The sequence below is a fragment of the Spermophilus citellus genome, assembly GCF_964194105.1.
Source record: "Spermophilus citellus genome assembly, chromosome: X".
NCBI lineage: Eukaryota > Metazoa > Chordata > Mammalia > Rodentia > Sciuridae > Spermophilus > Spermophilus citellus.
In genome coordinates this window covers 83454549-83470545 of record NC_138190.1, presented here as the reverse complement: position 1 = coordinate 83470545, position 15997 = coordinate 83454549, and the positions used below count along the sequence as shown (strand labels likewise).

Below are 15997 nucleotides of genomic sequence, written 5' to 3'. Positions count from 1 at the left end.
AGGCGCCCAGCCACCTGGATATTTTGCTTCAAAGGGAAAACTGCACACATCCATTCCATAGAGACTGTGCTTAATATACAAAGAGACTCAATATGATCTACTTGAAGGCTTGATATAGTTTAAACTCACTCATGGCACAGAGCTGCAGTCAGTTTATGGACAGTAGAATGATCAAGGTAACCAAGAAATGGTTTGTCAATTTTATTTGGCATTCTCCAAAACTCAAGAAAATGCATGTTAAACTATTCAAACAATTGACTCAGAAGGCCAAGTGGGATCGTGAGTTCAAAGCTGCTCTCAGCAACTTAGCAAGGCCCTAAGAAACTCAGTGGGACCCTGCCTCTAAATAAAATATTAAAAAGGGGTAGGAATGTGGCTCAGTGGGTAAGTTCCCCTGGGTTCAATGTCTGGTACCCCCCCAAAAATACAAAACAAAACAAAACAAAAAAGCATTTAAACAATATATAGTTGTTCATATATACAAACAATGTCATTGTCAAACATTCCCCAAGACTTTCTTACAATACAGGACAATGGCTTATAGTATACCTTTTTTCATGCTGTAGTCTTTTTTGTCTATCAATATAAATATTTATTCCTAATGACTTAATAATAACACAATGAAATTTCCAGGGAAATTTATTTTCACTTCAGTTATGGTTTATATAGTTGGTTTCCCCCAAAAGCTCATGTGTGAGACAATGCAAGGAGGTTTAGAGGAGAAATGAATGGGTTGAGAGCCTTAACCCAATCAGTGACTTAATTCCCTGAAGGTATTAACTGAATGGAAATTAAAGGCAGATAGGGTATGGATAGAGAACATGGGTCATTGGGGGCATTCATGTTATAGACTTAAATATCATTGAAAGCATAAAGATTACTGATGAATGCTGAGTGGATACTTTGTGTAAAATGTTCAAAGTCATCTGGTTTTTAGTTTTACATTGAGAAATATGATAAAATGGATAATAGACAACCCTATTTGAAATATCTGTTCATTAAAATAAGGCACATTTTGGACAAGAACATTGATAAGTTATGGGACATGGGCACTTAGGCTTATATCTACAGATATTTTTATATACTATAATCTCTGGGATCAACATCTCATATGCAAATAAGCTGCAGGTATAAAACCAACCCCTGATTCAGAAAGTGCAACATTTTCCTTCTGTAAGGACACACTACTGTAAGTTGTGCTTTTACATCTCTGCTACAGAATTCTAGGAGTATAAAAAATATTATGCTATAGTATCACTGCAATTCCACCTATCTTCTGAATTTTCTGTTTGTCTGCTTTCCAGGCTTTAGTCAGCTATAAAATGTTGCAATTCTATACCCTTTTCTCTAAGCCAGTGGTTCTCAGAGTCCTGAGAATACCACCATCATCACTCAGAGGCTTGTTAGGTGAATTCTCACCCTCTGCACTATACCCAATGAATCAAAAACTACAGGGAATTTGTCTTTTAATAAGGTCTCCAGGATCTGCACACTCAAGTTTTGGGTTTCTTTCTTTTTTTTTTTTTTTTCCGTATAGGGATTGAACTCAGGGGCACTCAACCACTGAGCCACATCCCCAGCCCTGTTTTATATTTTATTTAGTGACAAGGTCTCACTGAGTTGCTTAGTGCCTCACTTTTTGTGAGGCTGGCTTTGAATTCATGATCCTCCTGTCTTAGCCTCCTTAACTGCTGGTGTTACAGGCATGCCCTTCCGTGCCCAGCTGCACACTCAAGTTTTAGAACTAGTCCTAATTCTTCTCAGCTTATGTCTATGGCTTTAAGTACCATATAAATACTGATGATTTCCATATTAAATCTCTACTTCATTCCTTCTATCTAAGCTCTAGAATCAGAAGACTTGCCTAATTAAAACTCCACAGGATGTCTCAAAGGGAGCCCAAACTCTGCATGTCCATGGACCAAAATTACATTCTTGTCCCAGAAACATGATATTTGTCCAGTGCTTGCTATCTCATTGAAAATTACAATGAAATTTATCATGATACACAAACCAGAATCCTAGTAATAATCTTTGAAACTTCTCTCAGTCAATTGCTATAGCCAAGGGTGTGGTTTTACTTCCTAAAGATATCTTGAATAAATCTACTTTTTTCCCCTTTTATTGCCACCATTCTATCCCAAGTAAGCCTTTATTCCTATCTCTACACATTCCCTTTGCTCCTTTGTTCAATTTGTGCCTTGATATTATTACCTCTTTCTAAGCAAGTTTTACTTGCTGATTGTGGACTTGAAATAGACTAAAATCCTTAACTTGATAGTTTATATGGACTTTGAAGTCTGGATGATACCTGCCTCTGTAGCCTTATCTCATATCATGCTGCTCCTTTATCTCCACATTCCAGCATGCTGGCCTTCTATCAGTTAATATAGCTCTTCTCAGTACACTAAGCTGAATTAGGATTAAGATAAAATAATTTTACTTTTTCAAAAAAAAGTCATTGTTTTCTCTGGATATATATGGTACTACCACATAATTGAGGTTCAATAAATATATATTGAATTGATAAATGAGTAAAAATCACTTACTAATTCATCTCATCTGAGCACTCAGCAGCAAAATAGAAATTCTTGATTCTTGCATGGGTAGCTTGGAAAGCACTAGGGGAAAAAGAAAAAAAGCAGAGAGTTCATATTTCTTTCAACAATCATTGAAGCATTTAATGCTGTAATCCACAATAGGGTTCCAGTAACCACCTAGTAAAAAATCTTAGTTTGCATTTAAATCAAGTCTAGAAAGGTAAAATGACTTGTTAAAGATAATATATAAGTGACTGAGATTGAATTAAGACACTGATTTTAAGTTCAGCAATTAGAGAATGTTCTATGTTTGTTTCTTAGAAGATTAAGAAATCTCTTGTTTTTTTTACGTATTTTTTTAGTTGTAGTTGGACACAATATCTTTATTTTATTTATTTATTTATATGTGGTGCTGAGGATTGAACCCAGCGCCTCACACTTGCTAGGCAAGTGCTCTACCACTGAGCACTCTACTGCTGTGCACAATCCCAGCCCCATTTTAAATGCAATGTCACAGCATTAAAGGGGCAAAATATGATGATTTAATAATATTGATTAGATTCTACATTTCTGCAGGAAAATTAGGTTCTTCCCTAATGGTTCTTTCAAATGTCAACATATTTTTCCATTGGCATATGCAAACATAGGTAAATATGTCTATCTTCTTTCTATGAGTTCATGAGTTACCAAAACAAATGATGTATCCAAGCCTATGGAATTTTCCCTATCTATTTATCTTTCTATATGGGGGAGAGAGAGAGAGAGAGAGAGAGAGAGAGAGAGAGAGAGAGAGAGAGAGAGAGAGAGAGACCCCTTTCAATAGAGAGCTAAACTTGCCTCAATAGTAAAATTATTATTTGATATTATTTTTCTGAGGAATTAACTCCCTTAATTCACTGAAGTGTTTTTTTTTAATTCATATCAATCCTAATGTCCTATTTGCTAATTGCACTATAATTTCATACACTTGAAATAAAAAATTCACTAGAATTGTCATAAAATTTATGTGTAAATCCTCTATGCATCGAATAATAAATTTCATGGTTTAAGATTCCCAGAAGTAAATGAATAAACAGACAAGTATTTTCCCATGGAAAAATGGGAAAATTTTTTGGTCAAAAAATAAACATGTGCATAATTCCTACAGCAATCTTTTCTCAACAAATACAACATTGTTTTTGATCATCTCCCTAGCAACTTAAACTTCTGATGGCTGTCTTATAGTTACTATAAGCCACTTTACAGGACTGAGAATTTCCTGATATCTTTCTATATAGCAACAGCTTTTCCTATAACTACCTCATTCCCACAATTGCACTCCATTGTAGCAAGGAATGAGGACCATGACACTGTTTTTCATTTATAAGGATATTTCCCTCAATTTAGTATGAATTTCCAGTTAATTAAATATTTTTCAATGTAGTATATTTCTGTTAAGTAGATAGTATTTCAGGCACCATACTTTTACTGGTGGAACACTTCTAAAATTACTTGTCTATAAAATAGAGATGTTGGCCTTGATTAAGAAAGTCTCTTCTGAAATTTAAATGTCTATGACTCTGTTAAGTATATATAATAAGATAAATTAAAGTTACATCCTTCAAGAGAAGCCTAAATTTTCTTTTTTATCAGGGCATATATATTTTTTAAAGTTTATGGTAGCATGATGTGGAGTTAAGAGCTCAAGCTTTGGGGCTGAGTGTATGGTTTAGTGGTAAAGTGTTTGCTTAGCCTCGCATGCACAAGGACCTGGGTTCAATCTACAGCACCACAGGAAAAAAAAGGGGGGGGGATTGTGTAAGGCCCTGGGTTCACTCCCCAATACTGCAAACAAAAACAAGAGCTTAAGCTTGCTCAAATTCTGACTGTCATTTCCTAGCTGAATGAATTGGGCAAATTAACCTTGAAGTTTTCTCATCTGTCGTAGAATAATGCTCACAGGATTGTTGGCAGTATTTGAAGAAATAGTGTATGGAAAATACTTAGCATATAGTATCTGGCATAAAATACATGGGGAAAAATGGGAGGGGGACTATTTTTAAAGGACAGCAACTTTTGTATAAAAGCTGCAGTTCTCAAAAAGGTATTGGTACATATCAGTGTAAAACATTGCCACTCAGGCATAAAATATTTAGGTTTCTAGTTTTGATTCTAGTAAAAATGATGGGTGAGGTATTCTCTGTAATCCTGCATTAAATACATAGAAATGCATGGTGAAATGTGTAACTTTCTCCTTTCTAATCAATTCAGGTGTGTCATTCATTAATTCAAAATGTTTTGGGGTCTGTATATATATTTCTGTTTATAATTATTTGAAGTACTTATTTCATTAAAATCTGACATACATCCAATTTGGTAAATGAACTTTGCATTAAAGAATAGGAATTGAAGAAATACTAATCACTCTTTTTCCTGAATCATTTACCTTCATGGGTTTCACCTTGCTTATGGTTAATAGCTTACACTTTCCTCTCACTGATAACCTTTTAAATTTCTGAACCTCTATCACTAACCCAATGATAGATATACAGAAATCCACTTTCCTGCTATGCCTCTTCTGGGATGAAGCATTTATCTATATAAGTGTTGAATTTTCCATCTTAAATTCAGCTATAGTTTGTGGTTTATATGGTGTATATGCAGGAATATATTACTTCTTTTCTTTTATGAAATGATGGGAAGACAAAAAAGCAGCGTTTCTGTTTACTTGCTTAAAAAAGGTCACTGTAGAACTCTGCTAATACAATTCGCTTTACCTTTTCAGGAAATCAAAATAGCCACTTAAGATTGTATAAATATGGTTTAGGCTGAAACTCTCTTCAAATTTACTTTTTTAATTAAAAATTCCCATGATTAAGAATGGCATATGGATATGGAAAATGATTTTAATTTGTTGTTGGTTTGCACAGGTCCAGTCAGAAGTCTACAGCAAGATAACTTAACAATCTAGCAAATAATATAGGTGCCAGGCCCATGTTAGTTGTCATGTGTATCACTCACCAGTCTATTTTCTTTCTTTTTGGTACTGGGGATTGAAACCAAGGGTGCTTAACCTCTGAGTTACATCCCCAGCCCCCTTTTGATATTTTTTTTTAATTTAGAGACAGGGTCTCATTGAATTGCTCAGGGCCTTGTTGAGGCTAGCTTTGAACTTTTGATCCTCCTGTCTCAGCCTCCTGAGCCACTAGGATTACAGGTGTCACTGATCTTCTATTTTCTTGCTAATACATCTGAAGACTAGTTTTATTGGCAGAATTATTTCAGAGAGTATCAAAAATAACTTAAGGACAAATATTTATATAGAACAAAGTAATAACATTATAGAGATATTTCTGTAGTTTGCATTTATACAAAAACCTATCTCATTCTCAACAATCTTGCTTCTACTCTATTTATTAGCTCATCACAAAAACACATTCTCCTGTAATTTACCTAGCTTTAGATATTTTTAAAAGAGGGTTTTGCTGCATCAATAGCAGCTGACCTTTATTACTTAGTAATTTTCTCCCCACACATTCTCTGTCATTAGGTCAAACATTGGAAACACAACATTTACTATTCTCACTTACGTGTTTGAATTTGCTGCTTTAAAACTAAAACATCCAGTGACTCATGTAAGAATATATGCTGTTCAGCCTTCACACCTTTTGTTTTTACCCTGTATTTAAATTACATTTAGTGAATATTTTCCATAGCAATTTTACAACTTCGATTATAGTTGAATCCTTCAATTTTTCAGTGTTCTCTTTCCCTAATTTTAAATATTTTAAAGCACTATGTTCCTATGCTTTTGTTTTACATAATAAGTATAAATTGCTATTGACAAAGTGTTTTTACAAACACTGAATGACAACTAAATTTGAGAAATTTAACAATTAAGTGATACAATGCAGCAGGGGAAATTCAAAGTTACTCTTGTAGCTTAAAGTACTCAGGTTGTTTCTGAAAGAAAAAGGGAATTGTGATGTTACAAATTAGATAATTTGCCAGGTTCAGTGGCTCTTGACTGTAATCCCAACGGCTTGGGAGCCTGAATCAGGAGGATCATAAGTTCAAAGCCAGCCTCAGCAACAGCGATGTACTGAGCAACTCAGTGAGACCCTGACAATAAGTAAAACACAAAATAGGGCTGGGGATGTGGCTCAGTGTCTGAGTGCCCCTGAGTTCAATCCTTGATACCAAAAATACAAAAACAAACAAACAAAAACAAAAACAAAAAAAAACCCAAACTCCCAAGTTAGTTAATTCAACCTATTCTAGGTTCAGGATGTGGTTTATCTAAATGAAAACTAATGAAGTAGTATGAAATAACAATAAAAAGTGTGGATACTTATACTTATCTGTCATCAACTACAAACACACCATGCTCCTTAATGTGGGGAACATCACACTGAGTGAAATAAGCTAGAATCAGAAAGTCAAGGTTTGAGAAATGGATCTCAAAAATAGAAAGAGGAACAGTAGAGTAGAAGAGGGGGATTGAGGGGGAAGGAGGAAGGATGTGAAAGGGGAGGAACTACAGAATGAAATTGACCAAATTCTGTTATTTGCATTTATGAATATACCACAGTGAATTCCACTTTTACATTTAACTAGAATGCAACAATTAAAAATAAATTAATACAAGGAAGATCAATAGAGTAGAGTTAAGGGACTCCAGGAGCAAGGAGTGGAGGGAAGGAAGTAGTCTGGGGATTGAAATGGGGAAAATAATGTTTTAGGCATTTATGAATGTGTCAAAAATGAAACTATAATGTACTATAAAAACATAAAATCCCCCCAAAATACATGATGACCCTTGAAATAACTGTATTCTACTGTATAAACTATTCTACAGTTTTGTGTCATTCCTGATCAATTCTAAGTCATATGTTCTCACTGAAGAAATCATTATTTTAGATATACTTTGTCCAAGAAAGATCACAACTTTTTTAAAAAAGCTCATGTGTTCTTTTTTTTTAAAGAGAGAGAGAGAGAGAGAGAGAGAGAGAGAGAGAGAGAGAATTTTTAATATTTATTTTTTAGTTCTCGGCGGACACAGCATCTTTGTTTGTATGTGGAGCTGAGGATCGAACCCGGGCCGCACATGTGCCAGACGAGCGCGCTACCGCTTGAACCACATCCCCAGCCCATGTGTTCTTTTTTTACATAAGAATTATTTTATTGTAATTAGTTTATTATATGAAGTATTTGTAATTTATCTGATTTAAAATAGAAATTTAAATTTATTATGTACTCATAAATTAGGAAACAAATCTGAATAGATATATTTTCTTCTCTATAGTTGAATATCACAGAATCAATATTAGTATCTTTGTTATATAGTGTAGAAGAATAGCTCATTTTAAGGGCATGAATTTAATATTTTTTTAATAGAAAGGAAAATTTAGACCACATAACCATAGTTAGCAGTAGATAAAAATACTTCATAGAAAACATGAAAAAAATTTTTGGAACAAAAATTCACTGATATTCTGAAGTGAAAATTCAATGCTAATACTTAAATTTTTTATTTATATGAATAGATATATATGATGATTTTTGACATTAGTACGTCACTGTCCTCATATATAAATAAATTGAAACTACTGTGCAATATTTTATCTTTTGCATATTTATCTTACAAATATTTATTCCTCACTTTAATATTCTGTTTAGCAGGTGTAGACATAAATATTCATCAATAATATTATAACTTTTACTTCATAAGCAAGCATGTCTTATTGGAGGAAAGGAATATTCTATTGATATTTGGGTTATGAACCAAAGCTTAATATAGTGTTTCCATATCTTCTTCCTTAATTGATTAGTTATCCATTTATAAATTCTTTGGATAGGACCTTAAGCCAATTTGAATCTCATTTTGAGTTTGAGTTTCCTTAAATAACTTAATCAAGAATTTTGGACCTTTTTCAACTGCAAATTATTTATAATAACTGGAGTCTGGAAAAAATACATATAAAGTAATGAGTTTATATTCTCTCTCTCTCTCTCTCTCTCTCTCTCTCTCTCTCTCTCTCTCTCTCTCTCTCTCTCTCTTAGTACCATGGATGAACTCAGGGGCACTCAACCATTGAGTCACACTCCAGCCCTATTATGTATTTTACTTAAAGACAGGGTCTTAGTGAGATGCTAAATGCCTCGTCATTGCTGAGGCTGGCATTGAACTCATGATCCTTCCATCTCATCCTCCAAAGCCACTGGGATTACAGGTGTGTACCACCACACCCAGCCCCTATGTTCTCTTTTTCTCTACATATCCTCACTTAACTCTATTTATAACATAAAAGAGAAGGGAATCAAATCAGAATTGGAGGATAGAAATGGGATCAGAGGGGATCTCTATGTGTGTTTGTGTGGGTCCCTTGAGAAATTATGCTTAGGAAATATTTTGGAAACTGAAGTGAAGACCTGGTCTAGTAGCACACATACTTCATTTTCCTTATATAGACTTACATACAATCAAGTAGGACAAGATATCCTTTAATAAGGATAATAAGGAATCAGATTCCCTTTTTTATATTTGACTGCAGATAGTTTTTACCATTTTTCCTCTTACTTTTTTGCTGGAACCTTAAAGTCAGCCTCAGTGTGTAACTACCAGAAAAGCCAAGCTGGTCTCATATTTCTACTCTCTCAAAATATTTTTGGATCAGCTTGGGATGCCTACATGTGATGCTCTACCAAGAAAGACTCATTATGCAAATAATAAACATTTTCATTATCTCCTGTTATGTGTGTGTGTGTGTGTGTGTGTGTGTGTGTGTGTGTGTGTGTGTCTGCCATCACAATACATGAGCCAGATTTGGGGTGGGGTGGGGTGAAGGTTTATTTCAATTCTGTGGGTAATATTATTATCAATCTTAGAAACAGTGGTTAAAAAGAAGATGTTCAAATAAAAGAATATAGCACTGCAAATCATTCCCCAAATCCAATAATGATTTCAATTCTGTTTTCCAAGAGCGTAAAAGTAGATAATAAATTTTTAAAAAATATTTTTTTAGTTGTTGATAGATCTTTATTTTTTAATTTATACGTGGTGCTGAGAATTGCACCCAGTGCCTCACACATGCCAGGCAAGTGTGCTACCACTGAGCCACAGCTACAGCCCCAATAATGAATATTTCAAAGAATATAATGTGATGGTACCCACTAGATAGTAGGGGCCAACTCTCATTCCTAGGGATGAAACCAAAATTTTCCAGTCCAGGGAGATGGGCCTTTGAGTAACTTAACTCCCTTCTGCTTGAAAAGTAAGTCTAAATTCTTAATGATTGCCATTCTGACAGGAGTGAGATGAAATCTTAGAGTAGTTTTGATTTGCATTTCTCTAATTGCTAGAGATGTTGAAAAGTTTTTCATATATTTGTTGATCAATTGTATTTCTTCTTCTGTGAAGTGTCTGTTCAGTTCCTTAGCCCATTTATTAATTTTTTTGGTAGTTTTTGAGTTCTTTATGTATTCTGGAGATTAATGCTTTATCATAGGTGGATGTGGTAAAGATATTCTCCCAATCTGTAGGCTCTCTCCTCACTTTATTAATTGTTTCCTTTGTTGAGAAAAAGCTTTTTAATTTGAATCCATCCCATTTATTGATTCTTGATTTTACTTCTTGTGCTTTAGGAGTCTTGTTAAGGATGTCAGATTATAGGGTGATGTGGTGAAGATTTGAGCCTATTTTTTCTTCTATTAGGCGCAGGGTCTCTGTTCTAGTGCCTAAGTCTTTGACCCACTTTGAGTTGAATTTTGTGCAGGGTGAGAGATAAAGTTTAATTTCATTTTGCTATATATGGATTTTCAGTTTTGCCAGCACCATTTATTGAATAGTCTATCTCTTCTCCAGTGAATCTTTTTGGCACCTTTGTCTAGTATGACATAACCATATTTATGTGGGTTTGCTCTATGTCCTCTATTCTGTATCATTGGTCTACAAGTCTATTTTGGTGCCAATACCATGCAGTTTTTATTGCTATAGCTCTGTAATATAGTTTAAGGTCTGGTATTGTGATGCCTCCTGCTTCACTTTTCTTGCTAAGGATTGCTTTAGCTATTCTGGGTCTCTTATTTTTCCAAATAAATTTCATGATTGCTTTTTCTAATCCTATGAAGAATGTCATTGTGATTTTAATAGGAATTACCTTAAATCTGTATAATGTTTTTGGTAGTATGGCCATTTTGACAATATTAATTCTGCCTATCCAGGAGCATGGGAAATCTTTCCATCTTCTGAGGTTTTCTTCAATTTATTTCTTTAGTCTTTTGTAGTTTTCACTGTAGAGGTCTTTCACCTCTTTTGTTAGATTGATTCCCAGGTATTTTTTGAGGCTATTGTGAATGGAGTAGAAATGCAAATCAAAACTACTCTAATATTTCATGTCACTCGTGTCAGAATGGCAATCATCAAGAATACAGGCAACAATAAATGTTGGTGAGAATGTGGTGAAAAAGGTACACTCATACATTGCTGGTGGAACTGCAAATTGGTGCAACCACTATGGAAAGCAGTATGGAGATTCCTCAGAAAATTGGGAATGGAACTACCATTTTACCCAGCTATCTCACTCCTTGGTTTATACCCAAAGGACTTAAAATTGGCATACTATAGTGATGCAGCCACATCAATGTTTATACCAGCCCAATTCACAGTAGCTAGACTATGGTAGCAATATAGGTGTCCCACAATAGGTGAATGGATAAAGAAAATGTGAACATACTTTATATACAGAGTTATGAAAAATTGTGCTGTGAATGGATAATTATGATTGTAATGCATTCAACTATTGTCATGTATGTAAGAAATAAAAGAAGAAAATGTGGTATATATACTCAATGGAATATTACTCAGGTTTAAAGAAGAGTAAAATTATGGAATTTGCCAGTAAATGGTTGGAGTTGAAAATATCATGCTAAGCAAAATAAGCCAATACCACAAAACCAAAGGCCAAATGTTTTCTTTAATATGTGGATGCTAATTCACAATAAGGTGGGGGGCACTAGGGAAGAATAGTATTACATTAGACGAGGTAGATGGAAGTTATGGGAGGGCAGGGGACAGGATGTTGGGATAGGAAAGATAGTAGAATGAAACAGACATTATTACTCTATGCATATATGTGACTGCATGACCAATATGATTCTGTAACATGTACAGTCAGAAAAATGAGAAGTAATATCCCATCTATGTATGATATATAAAAATAAATAAATGCATTCTACTGTCATGTATAACTAATTAAAATAAATAAAAAATTAAAAAGTGTAAGTCTGGTTTTCTGTTCTCATCTTTGTTGCTGGTAGATTTATCACTCCTGTGCATTACAGTCTAGATGTAGAAAAATTATGTTCTCTTTTAGGGCTATACCAGAAACATAGGTAACGACTATCTAGACATCTCTCAAGGACATACTACCAAAAACTTAGTTGGAGAACTACTTAAGAGAACGATTTGTTTCTAATTCTCATGTCAGGCTTGAATAATTAGAACTCACAGGAGATAGTTTAAGATATTAAAGTGGAGGCTATGGTTGTGGCTCAGTGGTGGAATGCTTGCCTAGTACATCTGGGACACTGGGTTCAATCCTCAGCACCACATAAAAATAAATACAAATAAAACAAAGATAAAAAACCTATTTAAAATATATTAAAAATGGAAACTACATGACTATACTCAATAGCCAATTCTGACTATTTCAATTTATCGATAACTCCAACTATCTTGCTTAAGTTAAATACATATTTTTGCAATTTTTTCCCAAAATCCCAACTATTTTTATATAATAAAAATACATTTTAATAATTCCATCACTTTCTTTACCACTAAATCATATCAATTTATTTAATATTTCCCCATGCAATCTATTTGTGTATAATTTTGATTGGATTTGTTTGTCTTCCTTGCATTTTCTCAAGTTTCAGTTCATCTGTTCTGAAGTCTCATAAAGACAGATATATCATAATAAGAATATAAGTAACATAGTAGAGAATTATAATACCCAGGAGTTTATAAATGCTTACCCTTTCAACATTTCCTTGTTTATACTGGTATCTTTCTAAGTTGTTAATTTTATAGCACTGATAAAATAGCATAAGTAGACAGCTTTGGCTTACAGAATTTTTCTATTTTTGACAGTGTAGGTTTTGTCCTTAATTACTTAGATAGGCTGTATCTTTAAAATTTGATGTATCCATTAATCTAGTTCATCAAATAATTTATAGAATAATAGCCAGAAGAGAAGGAGAAACCATTATATTTATTTTGGGCCCACTTCCTGATTAATTGTAAGCCTTGGTTGGTAACAGGCTAAATTGGCTATATGAATAAAAGGAAAAAAAACAAATTGATGCTGATTGATTCCTATTCTCCAAAGCTTGCTGATAGTTTTATGGACATATTCTTTAATTATGGGAATAAGGCAGACAATTATCATTTGAAGAGCATTTTAACATAGTAGGTATTGCAATATGGTAAGTTAGAGAAAGAATTCATGAAATAAAAGCATAACTCCTCCCAAAGAAAAATAATATATGTTTCCAATATTTTACATATAAAATCAAGGAAGGTAAAAATGAACTAGAGTATTATCATAAGTTGAAAGAGTTACAAGTATGAAATCTATCAACTATAAATTTCAATCATAGCATAATGCTAGAACACTAATAGTCTGAAGGACCACGGATGTGACTACTAAAAAATTAAAAAGTATAAATATGCCCCGTGTTATATTTCTATTTCACAGTGCTGATCTGGACTCTGAATTTAAGGATCTACTATTACTTACTGGTTTCTTCTGCAATGTGGAGCTAAGCCAATTCGGAATTCAGGTAGATATATAAAACCGTCAGCCTTGGAGTCCTACAAAAATTGGAAAAAGGAAAGAATAAATTAATATAAGGAAAATGCTGAACTGAGAGAGTTAGACTTTGAAAGGAACACCTGATAGCCAGGTCACCAGTGTTATAATGAACAGTATTTTTCTAGACTGCTTGTTGAATAATGTAGTTTGCTTAGCATGCACTTGAAATAGCTTTCTGCAAAGCAAATGGACCGTGCAGTTATTAAACCAGCAATAGTAAAACCAAACTCTTACATTAATGATTGTACAAAGTTACTTCAAAATATGCAAATAGCTCTCAGCATCATTAGGGCATTCAAAGCAGACAAACAATTTATCAACAAAGGCCAGCAAAAACAGCAGTTATAGCAGCATTTAACACATTTCCAAAACTTACATTTTGTAATGTAGAATGGAGATCACATATACCAATTATTTCCTATTTCATATCTCTTCAAAAAACTCTAATAATGAAATTTCTATGCATGAAATTGTTTAGTGTATGACATAAGAGAGCAATATAGTCTTTTATTCCCTGTGTCTTTATTATCTTACCTTTTATAAGCAACCCATCAAATTTCTAAGAAATTGTTATAAAATGATACATGGTTGGACATCTTCCAACTTATTTAAAGAGCTTAGTAAGGTCTGGTAATTGTAATTCTGTCCATGCTTACCAAGTCACTTGTTCTTTCTGAGTCACAATTTCTTCAAGGATAAAAAAGTGGAACAGATTATTGATATGTTGCAATGTTGCTAACATGCATTGTAATTGTCAGGGAAAAGATTCTACAGAAGTATTCAAGTTATGTGAAAATATAAACCTAGCAATAACTGAATATAAAAAAATCAAATTTTCATACATTTAATAAAAATCTGACAAAGGGTCAGAAGGAAAAAATATAAAACTGAATCCCATGAAAAGTCACCAGAACTCTAATTAAGTTTGAATGAAGCTAATTAATTCTAAGACTATTTTGTCAATAAATTAAAAACAGCAGATATAATTCACTGTTTTTTTCCTGTTTAATTTGTATAGGGATTAGATGCATGATATTTATCATGTGGGATTATGAAAGAAGCGTGAAATTATTTGGTATTTTGTAATTGCTCTTTTAAAATTTCAAGTATTTTAAAAATTTCAAATTTCACATTTGAAGTAGAATATTTTTCAAATTAGTTGGGAAATAAAGGTATATGATGGGAAATAAACTTTATTGAGGATTTATATGGTGGGCACTGTCCAAAGGCAATTTATTTATAGTAACTCATTTAATAATCACAATTATTCATCAATTCAACTTTTATCGGGCTGGGGATGTGGCTCAAGCGGTAGCGCGCTCGCCTGGCATGCGTGCGGCCCGGGTTCGATCCTCAGCACCACATACCAACAAAGATGTTGTGTCCGCCGAGAACTAAAAAATAAATATTAAAAAAAAATCCTCTCTCTCTCTCTCTCTCTCTCTCTCTCTCTCTCTCTCTCCCCTCTCTCACTCTCTCTTTAAAAAAAAAATTCAACTTTTATCTATTGAGCACATACATTGTGTCATATGAATGAGATCAATGGTTGAACTGGTGAGGATGAGGTTGGGAGAAGCTGCGTTAGTACTTGTGAAAACTTATGATTAATGAGGAGACGGACATTGATACAAGAATATAAATGACAAAGTAAAATGAAAAAGTGTGTTAAATGCTGGGAAAGGGGAGGTATACAATGCTATAAGAGCTTAAAAGAATTGATTAAGTTGGTACAGGGGGATCAGGGAAGCTTTCCCTAAAGGAGTAATGTCCTAAAGGGAGATCTGAAGGAAAGCTAGAAGTTGACCAGGTGAGAGGATCATGAAGTATTTCGGGAAGAAAGAATTACATATGCAAAATTTCTGTGGTTGGATGGAACATTACACATTAGAGAAAATAAAAGAAGGCCAGTGGAGCTGAAATGTAAAACTGCAGTGTATGTGGGACAAGATGTGACTGAAGAGGTATCACATATATATGTGTAAGAACGGGTAGTTCATGGTAAGCTTTTTTTTTTTTTGGTGTAAGAATAATGGGAAGTTATTGATGGCTTTTCATGAGGATAGACAGAAAGCAGGGTGAGGGGAGGTAGTAAATATATGATCAAATTTGCATTTTTAAAAGATTTCCCTGTTTTGAGTGGAAGAACAAAATATAATGTGGCCAAAGAAAATTTGAGTAGTCAGGTAGGAAGCTCTTAAAATTTTTCAAGTTAAAGATAATTATAGTTTAGGCTAGTATGAAGGCAGTGAGTGACAATGGAGATAAATTGATAAATTTGAGCAATATTTTGGCTATATTATTGGTTAGGAGTAGATATGGATAATTAAAAGTGGTTAAAAATCTGTAGGGGGAGAAAGAATGACTCCTTAGCAGAAAATCACAGGAAGGAGTCACCATTTTGAGTATGCCAAAATTATGAATTTTGTTTTATACACAGTGGACACTCTTGAGATATCACAGTAAAGAGACTAATTGTATGATCTTTAATCCTGAAGAGACTTTTGGGTTATAGACATAAATATGTGTGGCCTCTGTATACAGATAGACACACATGGATAAAATAATCTAAAAAAAATAGAGCAGAATAATGAGAGAACTTAGAAC

At 33.7% G+C, this 15997-nt stretch overlaps 1 protein-coding gene across 1 annotated transcript in view; it reads right to left on the bottom strand.

The window, feature by feature from the left end:
• Positions 1-15997, bottom strand: part of LOC308639744 (uncharacterized protein) — a 121393-nt gene that overhangs the window by 28694 nt on the left and 76702 nt on the right. Inside the window, exons 4-5 of the mRNA XM_081278038.1 lie at positions 13319-13392; positions 2550-2621 (exon numbers count right to left, since the gene is read on the bottom strand). Of these exons, the coding sequence (XP_081134164.1) occupies positions 2550-2621; positions 13319-13392 (146 nt within the window). The remainder of the gene's footprint in view (positions 1-2549; positions 2622-13318; positions 13393-15997) is intronic.